Here is a 14,479-nt window from a genome sequence, read left to right on the forward strand (position 1 = left end):
TGTTTAAATCCAGAATACTTGTGTTGAATATCAAAGTTAAGTCTACTTAATTGTAAGATTGCTAAATGGATTTGTTACTGACAACAGTGGTTTAAACAAGTTACTCTTTATTGTCATGAAGGTATTTTAATGCATTGTCAATATATTTCAAAAACTCAGTTAAGTACATTTAATATGATTTAGAAACTTCTTGTAAATCAAATTTATATAAACAATCAATAATAAATGGACCCCAGATAACAACAGCTGTTTTAAAACCATAACATCCATAGATCAAGTCAACAAATGAGTGACAATAATTACTTCCAAAATTTTAACTACACAAATAAAAACACGTAATTATAATTGAATTACCAGCGCAAATGTACGCTATTATAAAATTTATTATATACAATTTTTACATGTTCTGTCCTTATAGAACTACAAAGTCTTTTTGGTACATTATTTAACGATGTTTCTTAATTTTGAAGTTCTTTGATTGGATGTGCGGCGATCCAGTCTAGAGCTCTTTGAATGGCAGCTGGAATTGGTGGTGGAGTTGGTGGGGTGTTGGTATCGACTGGAGCTACTGGAAGGTGAGCACCTTGGGGTTGGAATCTGAGAAACAATTAAAAAACTGTATCCAAGGTGTCTAAAATTATAATAAAGTTATAACTTACCCAGCTTCGTTAGCAACGTAAGATAATTGGATAGGGGTACCATCATCAGCGGTATAAGAGAAAGAACCCTGGACTTCTGAAGCTTCAGCATCTTTAACACCGGCGTTCTTCAAAACACCTGATTCTTGGGCACTAATACCATTTGCGGTTTCAAAAGCACTGGAAAAAGAACCATCGGGACTGATATCCTGTTCTTGTCTGAGGATTGGAATTGGAGTTTGGGATACTGCAGCAGCTGAGGCGACAGCTACCAGGGCAAGTGAAGCAATCTGTGTAATTTAACAAACATCATTGTATTAAACTATAATAAACTGATATTTTAACTAACAATCTTACCAAGTATTTCATATTTAGGTATGTTTCTAGTAGAACGAAACAGTTCAACTGATGTGTCCACCACAAGTACCATTTCATTTTTATACCGCCAAAATTCGCTTGCTTCATCGCTAAAGGTCGCCCGAAAAATTCTCGGTTTCATGGCCAATCTAATTAAAATTGTTCCTCCTTAGCCATTTGCTAACGGTACCGATATATTGACATTTAAAATTAAAAGACGAGTATAAACACAAATTACCATATAATTAATACGTTTTTTGGTCCCAATAGAAAGTGGGCAAAGAATTCATTTTAGAAATATAAATAAATGTCAGCAAAAAGTAGACTAATCTAAAATTATAGAAATATAAAAGGGACATTCTTAATAAATCAGTATAATAATTTAATAAATTTTAACACATTACAAGTTTATAATTTCATTAAATAATAACAATAATTCATTGAAAATATTGACAATATTTGGTTTGACAACATTTTCGATTCCAAATTAGAAAAGTGTCTTTTCATAAAGTCATAAATGTTGCTTAACAACCTTGATGAGAAAATTAAACATAAATATCTATTCTTCATCTAACATTTTTCATGAGTTTGTTATTAGGAAAATGGTAAACATACATGAAGTCAGTAAAACATCTATGAAAGTAATCCATAAAGAACTTGAGCCTCAATACTTACATATTGCTAAATGGCATTTGTTAGTTAAGTGTGCTTGATTGAGCAAGATCAAGATCAAGCAAGTCTTCAGAAAGAACGCCTTATTGGATTCCAAAAATCCAAAGAGCCACTTTGAAACAAAAACTGTAAATTGCTGTATTTTAACATATTAATCCTCGTCCTTAAGTTCAGCATTTATTGGATTAATTTCCGTTATACCGTCATACTCATTATCAGTTTCCACATCAATGGTTTGCCCTGTTATGAACATTGTGAACATGTGATATTCCTGTAATGGTAGTTTTGTCATCAAAATAATTTTTCATCACCTCATCAATCAAATTGTAATCATTTTTGCAAAAAATGTTGAATATTTCTCAACGTTATTCAAAAGCATAAGGGTAATTTTTTCTTATACCGGATATTTGGTACTCAGAAGATACAATAGGTCAATTATTGCAAAGCGTAATAGTATTATAACCGAAAAAAACTATTTAAATATAATTCATTTCTATAAATAAATACTGAAAAAATGTATTATTCTTACAACATATTCATAATATATAAGAAACATAATAATAATTTTATTATTATTTTATTACATATTAAGAAACAAAAATAAACATAAGCTGTTCCTATAAATAAACTTAAAAATTAAAAAAAATTGATATGTATTATTCTTAAATAATGAAAAAGAAGCAGAAAACCTTTTGCTATGCATAGTGTTAAAGGTAAAAATGTTATTTAATATAGTAAAGATATTGCCAGCGTAGCTACCACATGTTATCTTTCAGCTTAAAGCAGTAGGATAGATATAAATAAGAAGCAAGCAAATTGAGTTGAAGTAATCTAATATTACAGAGATGCTGTATGATAACCGTAATTAGAAATCAATGGGATGAAGCCCGTTCAAAATACGCTACAGCAGATATATTAAATAATCATTAACTAGTATTACGATTTATCATGATTAGTGTGATAATTAATTACAACGCAAATGTTATGATAACAACATGTGCAACTAAAGACAATTAAGCTTAAAAATCCAAAAAGCCAGTTTGAAACAAAAATTGTAATTTATTGTGTTTTAACATATAAATCATAGTCGTTAAGTCCAGCATTTGTAGAATGAAGTTCCTTTATTATTTTTCCTTTATAAGATTGTGGACGTGTAATATTCTCAAAAAGATAGTTTTGTCATGAAAATAATTTTTCCTCACATAATCAACTAAATTACTACCATTTTTGCAAATAATGTTGAATATTCCTCAACGTTATTCAAAAGCATAAGGATATTTTTTTCTTATAATGGAGATTTGGTACTCACAAAATACAATACATGAAATCATGCAAAGCGTAGTAGTAATATAAGAGAAACAAAACGATGTAAATTCAATTCATGTCTATAAATAAACTACTAAAAAATTAATTATTCTTACAACGTATTCAATAAATATACTAGAAACAAAAATAAACATAACCTGTTTCTATAAATAAACTTACAAATTTGAAAAAAAAACTTCATTATGTATTATTCTTAAATAATAAAAAAGAAGCAAAAAACATTTTGCTGTGCATAATGTTAAAGGTAAAAATGTTAACTAATATAGTAAAGATATTGCCAGCGTAGCTACCACATGTTATCATTCAGGTTAAAGCAGTAGGATAGATATAAATAAGAAGCAAGCAAATTGAGTTCAACTACTCTAATATCACAGAGATGCTGCATGATATACGTAATTAGATAACAATGAGATAACGCATAAAGCCTTCCGAATAGTTTTTCAATAATTCTCTAATTTATTTAATAATCAAGTAATGTAATGTATAACTCTATACGAAAATTTTGCCACTTCTTATGTGAGTTCGTACATATGAAAGCAATACATAAATCAGGAACATACTAATGATCGAATAAAAAATATCGCCAATTATGAGAGGAGGAGTAGGTGTCCAAAAAGGGCACTGAAAAGTGATAGCAACACTGGAATGAGCATATTCCCTTTGAAACAATATTTCTTGATCCGTGGCTACTAAATGCTCTGCTACCACATACATATACTTAAAAAAAAGCATTTTCCACTGCAATAGCCAAAGAAATTTTAGAGGACAGTTTTGCTAGTAAGCATGGTGTCATTCTAACTCACTCGGCTAGTACACTCAGCAATCAATTAATATCAAAGAAATATGTTTAAGCAAAAAATTGAACCAACTTCAAAAAATAAATAAAGAATTCCATACATAAGGAAACCCATACATAAGGAAGTTTTATTATTTTATAATTTTTAGTCAAGTCGGTTCAATACTCAATAAATTACGTAGTTATTTTATTTAATATTACAATGGGTAATCCAAATAAAGGTGCAGCACGTATGAGGAAAAATAAGAATAAAGAAACAATTACTGAAAATAAGGAACGCTTCAGGCCCCGGGGTCCGCTATCTAGCCCAGGTAATTTTACAAATGTTGTAACTAAAGTAGAACAGCAAAAAAATGTTCTTCATGCCGGGAATTCAACCCACGGCCTCCGTTGGAAAGCTAAACGCTTTAACCATTACACAATAGAAGCAGAAGTACAATATAAACAATATTTCTATGAGGTCTTAAAACCCAAACCCTTCCCTCCAAGAGATCCTGATAAGGTTAAAATGGGACCACCTCTGAAGGGCACTCTTTCGAAGAAAAAAGTATTTAGAAAATCGACCCATAATTGTCGAAGAACATACATTTAAAATATATATATATATATGTATATATATATATATATATATATATATATATATATATATATATATATATATATATATATATTATACAGCCGAACATAGAACCTCCTATTTTTTCGAAGCCAGTTAATAAAATTATAAATAAAATATGATAGCAAACATAATATACAAATCAATTTTTCTACCAAGTTATATCAATTGTAATATAATATCCCAGTTATTGTTAAATATATTTAGAAAATGTCTGCGTTGCCTTTTAGCACGTTAAAAATGAAAAGCCATAACCGCCCACAAATTTGCAAAATAATTTCGAAGAACTAGCCAGTGACATATAGATGTATTACATAATCAAACCATAATATCGTCCTATTCAAGATGAAGAAAAGAAGGTCACAAACACTCGGTACTATAACAATGAATGAGAAAGATTGTACGATGTGCAGTAAAAAAAAACAACAACCGTATAATCAACAAGGAAAAAACAACGCTGTAGTTTTATGAAAGGAGAGTTTATTATTGTCACGTTATTGATAGAAAAATGACCTTCGCATTACATAATACTATATCGAAAAATTATTTCGGCTTTCAATATTGAACATTACATTAACCTAGTGTTAACACCAATTATTTGATCTTCAATTGTCGTAATATCTAATGTCAGATTTATAAATCATTTTGATTTCGAAAAAGTTTCCATCCATAATATTTACACAGTAATTATTTTATAGTCAGTGCTATGTCATAACTGAGTAATCAACTGATCAGGACTCTGCTTTTTCGTGGTCTATAGAATAATAAAAATATTTTAAAGCAGCTCTAGTAATTCTTGAAAATTTATAAACTCCTCCAAGTTATTGTGTTGAAATGAATGTTGTAGCTAGTATCAATCCAAGACTTACTATTTCCATATCTGTCCATATAACAGTTCAATTGAAAAGTCCTCGGCCTATGATAGTAAAACACATTTTTTGGCAAATTTAGTATTTTTTATTCAACATAATTCCCTTCAAGGGTGATAAACTGACTAGAGCGACCCTCCAACTTTTCGATACCATTTTTGTAGTAAGATTTGTCCTTTGCTTCCTAATAGGCCTCAGTTTCGGCGACCACCTCTTTATTCGACGAAAATTTATATCCAGCGAGCATTCCTTTGAGATCTGAGAACCGGAATTAGTTGCTGGGAGACATATCTGGAGAATACGATGGATGAGGAGACAATTCGAAGTCCAATTCCTAGATTTTTACAATCGTTTTCACTGACTTGTGACACGGTCCATTGTCTTGGTGAAGCAGCACCTTCTTTTTCTTCAAATGCGGCAGTTTTTTGGAAATTTCGTCCTTCAAACGGTCCAATAACCATATGTAACAGTCGCTGTTGATGGTCCTTCCTTTTTCAAGGTAGTCAATGAAAATTATTCCATGTGCATCACAAAATACAGATGCCATAACATTACCTGTCGACTGTTGCGTTTTCCCACGCTTTGGAACCCGCTCCATTGTGTGCAGTCCGCTCGGATGACTGTCGATTGGACATCGGAGTGAATAGACGGAGAGTAATAGACGCTATTGATGGTCCTTCCTTTTTCAAGGTAGTTTCAAAATACAGACGCCATAACCTTGCCAGCCGACTGTTGCGTTTTCCCACTCTTTGGAGCGGATTCGTCGTCTGCAGTCCACTCGAATGACTGTCGATTAGACTTCGGAGTGAAATGATGGAGCCATGTTTCATCCATTGTCACATATCGATGCAAATCCTCGATAGGTTTATTACGCTTGATCATCTTCAAACACTGCTCCGAATCATCAACTCGTCATTGCTTTTGGTCAAAAGTGAACTCGCACGGTACCCACTTTGCACAGAGCTTTCTCTGTGATATCTTTAGAGTGTCTGCTATTTCATTCAATTTCAATTTACGTTCATTCAAAATGATTGTGTGGAGTTGTTTAATGTTTTCGTCGGTAACAACCTCTTTTGGGCATCCACTGGGTTCAACGTTTTCGGTGCTCATTTCACCACGTCTAAACTTAGCATACTTCAATCAACTACTCACATCAATCCTTGATGGTTGATTTTCTTGGGGCATTCAGTCCGGAAACTCGATATCAAGCCAACATTTTGCTTCAGCTGTATTTTTTCCCTTCAAAAAGCAATATTTTATCAACACGCGAAATTCCTTTTCATACATTTTTTACAATTACCAAAGTTGCTTCACTCAAAATGCTATAATTCACAAACTAATGATCCAACAGCTGTTAAATCTTTTGAGGGTTAGAGCTAACTAAAAAACATGGATGTAATTCTAGTACCAGTTGAAACAGGAGGACTAGCAGGCTTATTTGGTTGTATCTCTTTCCATTTCACTTTTTTTATAATAAATGCGAATTGGGCCTTATTACCCATTTGGTAGATTTTTTTATTCATATCCATCAAGCTATATTGATTAAGGTATCTGGGTAGGATAATTTTTTTATTATTTAATTAATATATTGTTACTAGCCATTTCCGTCTAACCTACAATTTGTTTTTATGTAAACTTAAATCTAGGTATATAACTAAGAGGACCCATAGGCCCTAACTCAGTCTCTGGTGAAATAATGTTTATACATGTCACTGCTAAATTTTTTAATATATGCACCTTACTACACAATACTACACAAGATCAGACGGTTTGGTTCTTTTGAGTCTGTGTCCTGTTCTGGTGGTATCCAATAGTTGCAATATTTCAATATTCGTATGAGAATGGAGTCTTCCCTCGTGTCCCCTTGCAATTCTCTTAATTTCTTGACTGACTGTGGGTATCTGAATATATCGATGTAGGTAATCAGTCCTATAGTATTTGGGTGCACCCACAATACCTCTCAGGATTTTGTTCTGAAATATTTGTATTTTATTTATGTTACTCTTTGCAGAACATCCCCATAACTGAACTCCGTCTGTCCATATAGGTTTCAGTATTTGCTTATATAATAGCAATTTATTATATACTGATAATTGTGATTTTCTTCCAATTAGCCACTATATTTTCCTATATTTCAATTCCAGTTCTTTTCTTTTCTTCTTTATATGTTCCTTCCAGCAAAGTTTTACATCGAGATTCTTCCTGTTGTAATTTTCGTGACGCTTCCTCACTATTGTCTCCGACAGCTACAATCACAGCATCAACAAATGTAGCCATCGTAATATTTTCCATTTGTGGTATATCACAAGTGTAGAGTAGATAAAGCATTGGTCCCAGTACACTTCCTTGTGGTACACTTGCTTTAGCTTCATATATTGTAGACTAAGCTTCTTCTTGTTTTACTCTAAACATTTTGGTTGTAATGTATGATTTTGATAGTTCGGTGTGCTATTTTGGTAGCATTTTCTCTACTTTATGAACAAGGCCTTCATGCCAAACCTTATCGAAGGCTTGTGCTACATCTAAAAATATAGCCGAGCATACTTTTTTACTTTCGTAGGCATTTTCAATAACATCTGTTATTCTTTGGACCTGGTCAATTGTTCAGTGCTTGATAATAAACTCAAACTGGTTAATAAACTCTTTTCAACAGGAGTTTTTCAAACCTTAGATATCACTGGCAGCAGTGATATGGGTCTACAGGCTTTCGAGGTTCTTGGATCATTATAATTTCCGCCATCTTCCAAATGTCTGGGACATATTTTAATATAAATGCTGTATTGATCAAGTTGGTTAATCTTATAATTCCCTTTTTTTTTGGTAGTTCTTGTAATAATTATCTTGTTATTAAATCGTAGCCTGGTGATTTCCTGGTTTTAACGTCAGTTTTAATAACTTTGGTTAACTCTTTCGGCGTGACTAATTCAATCATCGAATTTTCAGCTTCTATGTCCTGCAAATTAGGTTAAATATTAGTTTCGTTTGGTCTGAAAGTTTTTTCTAGGTATTCAGTAAATGCTTCTGCTTTTTGGTGATTGTCATGTGCCCAATTCCCACATAGGTCTCTTATAGGTGGTCTGTGTAGACATGAGCGCTTTAGATATTTTGTGGCTTTCCAGAGTGAGTAATCAGTTTCTTTATAATCTGTTAAATTTCTCAGATAGTCATTTATGGTTTTGTTTTTAATTTCCAGTATTTCTCTTTTCAGTCTTTAGGTTATATTGTCTAAATTATTTTTATTTTCAGATGTTCTGTTTTGTTGCCACTTGTTCGTAATTTACATTTTTCAGCTACCATTTCCTTCACTTCTTTTGGATAATTAATTCCTTTAGTTGTACTCTTAATTTTTGGAGCATTATTCCAAGCAGCTTGTTGAATTTTTTTTCTGATTCAAAATTTAATTGTTCATTTATCTTGAAGGGTACATTTAGTTGAATTCGTTTGTTCAATTCTTCAGAAAATCCTTTCCAGTCTGTTCTCTTGTTTGTTAACGTTGAGTTTCTTTCTATTCTTGTTATATTTTCGCTGAACGTCAGAATCACTTTCATATGATCTAAACTTTTTTTCAACATTTATATAGTTGGATGTTATGTTTTTTACTATGAAGAAATCTAACAGGTCTTGGGTTTTCTCTTGATAAGTCGGCCAATAAGTTGGTTTTCCAGTTACCATGTAACTACATCTTAGTCCAGCAGCTGCTTTATGCAGTTCATTGCCTTTAGTTGTTAACATTCTGGATCCCAATCTTGTATTTTTTGCATTGGGGGTAGGATCTGATGAAGGCTTTGTAAATCAAATAAATTAGAAGAAACACTTGCGCTTCAATTGATAATGGTATAATATGGTACGGATTTGTCTGTAAGATTGAGTTTATAACTTATCATTCTACTTTCATCGAATTAAAATACCTAAAAAATTAATCTGCAACTACATGTAGAATTGGATATTGAAAAGTCTGATGACTTTTGAACTGAATTATTTTTGAATTGATTTTATGTTGAACTGAAGATGCGATCTGTTACTATTGATAAACATCGTCTAGTTTCATTCAAGAAACGCGGCTCCAATACCCAAATTAACAATTTAGATGTTAATTTTCTCTAATTGAAGCTCGAAAAGCTTGAATTTAATTAATGCTTATGTGCAATTATTTACAGGCTCTACTAATTGGTCATTTGTTTTAATTTATCAGACTAAAATAATTGTGTATTGTTCTCATATATGCTAGTATAATGACACCTAAAAATAAATCAATTACTCGCAAATTTGCTTGTTTAACTCAATTATAAACATACTTGTTTAATTGAAGGCATAACTCAAGAAAATAATGCATAAAATACTAGAAATATGGGCTAATGACCTCTAAAGTAGTAAAATGACAATATGTACACATATAAACAAAAACAAATATGATTGCTATTTATAACATCAATGATTATGAAATCTTCCACGTCTAAAAATGTAAATCCGAAATATCGTGGTGTGTTTGTTCACGTCCAAATCAGGTCGCTGTGGATTTTAAACAAAATCCTCAATTACGAAATTCTGGTCATACGTGGTAAAATGATTTCAGAATGTATCATTATAAAATAGAAATTATATGATCTGTAATGGTTTTAATTTAATATTATTTGTGGGAATGACCTATAATGCTTATACATATATTACGAAAACACTATTTCGATCCGGGCAAAAAATTTAGATTGCACCTGTTGTAATTTAAATTGCACTCATTCTCTTTACAACCCACCAAATTTTTGAGTATCCTTTTCCAGGTTCAAAATGAAGCTCCCAGGACTAAACATATCCAGATTAATGACAATTATAATAAAAGGTAAAGAATGTAAGTGTGAAATAGTTTTGCATTTTCGCTGTTCAAAATAATGAACTGGGAATAATTTTTAATGGTTTTTTTTATGGTACAAGATTGACAATGGGCAATACAGATATTTAAGACCTTAAGAACCATTTGGTGGATTTTAATTTTGAAGTTTGTGAGTTTCATATAAAATTTTGATTACACACAACACTCACAAAAGGAAATAAGTGGTATTATATCACATAACCTAGACAGCTAATTTTAGTTACCGAACCAAGTTGTCTCATTAGGTCTAGAAATCTCTTTTCTACAGTTATTTATTTGGAGTATGTACTAGCGTTTTATAAATTAAAAATGGCCATACATTTGTTCCTGTTATAATTGTGCCCAACATGACAAGAGATGTATCTAACATAATGATCCAATCAACAAAAATTCTTAGAGCTGCTGGGCCACTAATCTTCAATTTTTGCATCAATTGTATTTTGTAAATATGGAAATGCAGATATTTACTGAATATACCTTGTGGAGACCTGCTTAACAACGTTAAAAGTGTCCATTTATAAGAGCAAGGTGAAAAGTTCTCAACACAATACAGAGATGATGTTCAAATTAGCTAAAATATATGTTACCTATCTCACTCTAGTCCTACTCATGTCTCTCAAAGATCGTCCACCTGAAGCACGGCCAAATACTACAACAACACAACAGGGGTTAAGAATAGGTAAAAGCCGGTAGTTTAGTGAATAAGATCGCATCTGTTTTTAGAATGTGAAAGAAATTATCTTAATACATCAGATAATTTATCAATCGAACCTGATCATATCAGAGAGCCTACTCCAGACTTCTCAGCCAGTAAAATAGTTAAAATTCACGAAAAGAGCCCTAGCTTGAAGATAAAAAAACATATTTTATCAGAACAACGCAACTATATATAAGGATGCTTTGGCAATGAGGAAGGAAGTTGTGTTATTTTGGGTATTCGTCCAAAGGTACCAAAATCGGAATTAAAAATCCTTTTTACGGTCACCCCTATATGATACCCTGAGACTTCCATCGTGAAGAATTTTGTTTCTGCGAAACATTTCGCTTTCAGTGAAATTAACAGAACTTTAAATGAGTATTTTCACAAATTTCCATACCCTTACATCAGAAAATTGATATAATTTTTATTGAAATCACAGGCATTCATAGATATGTTTAGAAAAAATGTTTAGGAGACACTTCAAATAGAACGGAAAATATACTTCGACAAATAATTGAAGCACATACAAAAATGAGGGAACATATTTTGGAAACCACTAAAATTTCAATGACAAAATTATATAAATAAATATATTCATATATTGGTTGCACAATAATGCAACAGCATGTCTCGAAGCCATCCCATTTAAACACACAAAAAGAAGGTCAAGAACAGATGCTATTCGTTCTTAAAAACCCATACTAGGTTGCACGATGACGTTTTTATTATTGATATACGTATCGATAAATTATTTAAAAATCTTTATTTAAAAGAATTTCTTATGGATCGTCAGTAAATAATTAGTCAATTTATAAGTCAATAAAAGCCCTTCAATAAAAGTTACTCTATATAATCAATACTAGTCCTTTTTGTGATACTCCTTTGTGCATTAATTATTTCTCCAACAAATATTTGTTTAATATTTGTCTTCTTTTATATTAACCGCTTAGCGCTTCTGCCGTCATAACCGACTAACCATACTTTATAAAAATATATTAGGTATAACAAAAATTACAAAACGAAACCAAATTGGAATGTAAATGTTAAATATTTAACTAGCACCAGTATTCATTATACTCCTTAACTAGCAAAAAAAACTTAAAAAAACGAGCAATGAAAACAATTACTACATTATGTGATATATCACGATTTTAAAACAAGTGATCGTCACATTTTTTACGAATTTGTACCTTATTAAATAAATTGAAATTGTTGTATGTAATTTTAATGTCAAACTTAAAACATAGCTTCGTTCACAGGATAATTAAATACTATCTGAATTATTATTTCACTCTGATGAATTAGGATTGCGTAAATGAAACTAACACTTCGAATTTTATAGGACATTAACGAAAAACACATAAAATCTGCTTTAAAAAGCGATTAATTCAGTAAGCCATAAAACTGTTTTTCGCTTATGAAAATTGTGGCATTAAGAAGACCTTTAAACTATTCAAATTGTACAAGTATGGTGTACAATATTACATAACAGCATTTTAATTAAGAATTCTTATAAAAATAGATATTTAAATTTGAAGATTTATTATTTATGAATTGACAATTAATTTATAATTTAGAAGAATAATGGTATTCATTAGTTTATTAAATATTTCCAACTTCTATATAGTAATTTTGACAAGAAAGTATTTCAACTTCAACCAGTTTCAATTGATGATTGATTGAATTTCCTAGCTGAATTCTGTTTTAAAATACTTACTTACAAATCAGATATCTTTAAAAACTCATCAGAGATTTTATTAAAATTCTCCAAATTTCTTCTTCTCGCTAAAAATCTGTTTTATCTCGCCCTTCGATGATCATTCGAACAATACCACAATTACAGATAAAACCGAATATTTATCTTTTGAGTTTCCAGTCATGTTGACGACTGCAACGTGAACAAACAGGAACAACAAATAATTTTCATTCAAACGCATGAAAAAATGTAAACCGATTTCCTTCTGTTAGGAAATATCTTTGCTAAAAACTAGCTAATTATGTGTTAATTCTTAAAATAAATTTTCACAAAAAGCACTTTTTTGCTTCTCTTTTACATCTATTTCTTATGTTGAGTTGTGTTGACAAAATTTAAGACACTACATATGTTTTCTATTTAGAGGAAATGTTTGAATAGAGCTTTTTAACCGACTTCGGAAAAGGAGGATAGATATATATAACAATTTCAATAATTTATAATTAAAATAATTTCATTTCAATAATTTCTAATATATACATATATATACATATATATATATATATATATATATATATATATATATATATATATATATATATATATATATTCAATTATAGACCGAGTTTAGAATTTTTTTTTTGTTCAAAGAGTGCAATTTTATGGTGGTTCCATTGGAGGCAAGTCAAGATCAGTTGGGTGGAAGTGGGGGAAATCGAATGAAACCCTCAAATTTGAAAGGCTCGTACAAAATTTTCACATATTTTATATCTAGAATTGAGATATTTGTGAATAACATTATTTCTGTGCTGATCTGACGGAAAATCGGAAGTCATTCAGTGCAAAATCCATTCAGTATGATTTTTAAGCACTAGTTATGGCATACAAAAAGTCGTAGATATATTGTACGCAATTGTATCTATTTTGTAATTGTTAAAGCGTTTAGCTCCAAATCGGAGGTCGGGGGTTCGATCCCGGTGCGGAAAATATCTTTTTTATTCCAGTTTAATTAGAACATTTGTCAAATAACCTAGGCTAGGTAGCGGGCCCCGGAGCCTGAAGCGCTCCTTATTTTCAATTATTGCTTTTTATCCCTATTTTTCCTCATACGGGCTGCACCTTTACCTGACATACCCATTGAAATATTAAACAAAATAACTGCGTAATTTATGAAATAAAATATTTTTAACAAAAAAATTGTCGACTTCAAAAAAATAAATAATTAAGTCACTAAAAATTAAAAAATAATCAAACATAGATTTTTAACACAAAAAAAATATTTTAAAATAAAATATGTACGTAGTAATCGTAAAAACTAAATAAGAGTATATAACTTTATATAACCTATCAACTACACGTATTTTATATTCTACTATATATACACAATTTAGCTTAATACCTACCTAAATCTATTTAACTATTTACAATATTATTTTAACTACTGCCAACTGAACACTTTGAAGTCGGTACCAACAAAACAATTCTAAATTAATATAACTGTTTGGGTACCGTTGAGTTCTTAAACTTAAATTACAAACAAAACAAATATAATTTTTTGTTCGGTACCGACTTCAAAGTGATCATTTGGTGAAATTTAATCCTTTAAATCTTGCAATTCCATGTCTTCAAACTCAAGAGGCTGATCAAAGAATGGATAGCAATTAATAGTGAAATGACCCTTCAAAAACTGGGTACTGGCCATAGCACTAGTTCCAAGAATACTACACATTGAGGGCGTTTACCAATATACTGTGTGTAGTGCTGTAGGACTTACTCGAATATTCTCTTATCTCATTACATATCTCGCCGCTATTACAGTTGAATGGTTGTAGCCGTTCTGGTCTCAGACAATGTTAATCTCATTTTGCAAATCCAATCTATCTTTTTTGCCAACAGCCTTTAAATTCAACCGTTTATATATAATGTTTATATGTTCGTTAGTTTCATT

General features: G+C 30.9%; 1 protein-coding gene across 1 annotated transcript; it reads right to left on the minus strand.

Annotated features, from left to right (window-relative positions):
* Window positions 1-339: 339 nt before the first annotated feature.
* LOC143193910 (endocuticle structural glycoprotein SgAbd-8) lies at window positions 340-1,056 on the minus strand. Its single transcript, XM_076400351.1, has 3 exons — window positions 996-1,056; window positions 660-928; window positions 340-597 (listed from the first exon to the last, which is right to left on the minus strand). Exons 1-3 carry the CDS (start codon window positions 1,005-1,007, stop codon window positions 459-461), a joined length of 420 nt encoding a protein of 139 aa, XP_076256466.1. The 5' UTR covers window positions 1,008-1,056; the 3' UTR covers window positions 340-458.
* Window positions 1,057-14,479: the final 13,423 nt, after the last annotated feature.

The sequence above is a fragment of the Rhynchophorus ferrugineus genome, unplaced genomic scaffold (genome assembly GCF_030347505.1).
Source record: "Rhynchophorus ferrugineus isolate W39M unplaced genomic scaffold, kcgeb_rfMv2 rfM3, whole genome shotgun sequence".
Classification (NCBI taxonomy): domain Eukaryota; kingdom Metazoa; phylum Arthropoda; class Insecta; order Coleoptera; family Curculionidae; genus Rhynchophorus; species Rhynchophorus ferrugineus.

Coding starts and splice junctions, on each gene's coding strand:
- LOC143193910 (XM_076400351.1), bottom strand. Junction 598..659: donor TACGTTGCTAACGAAGCTGG/GTAAGTTATAAC, acceptor ATTGTTTCTCAG/ATTCCAACCCCAAGGTGCTC.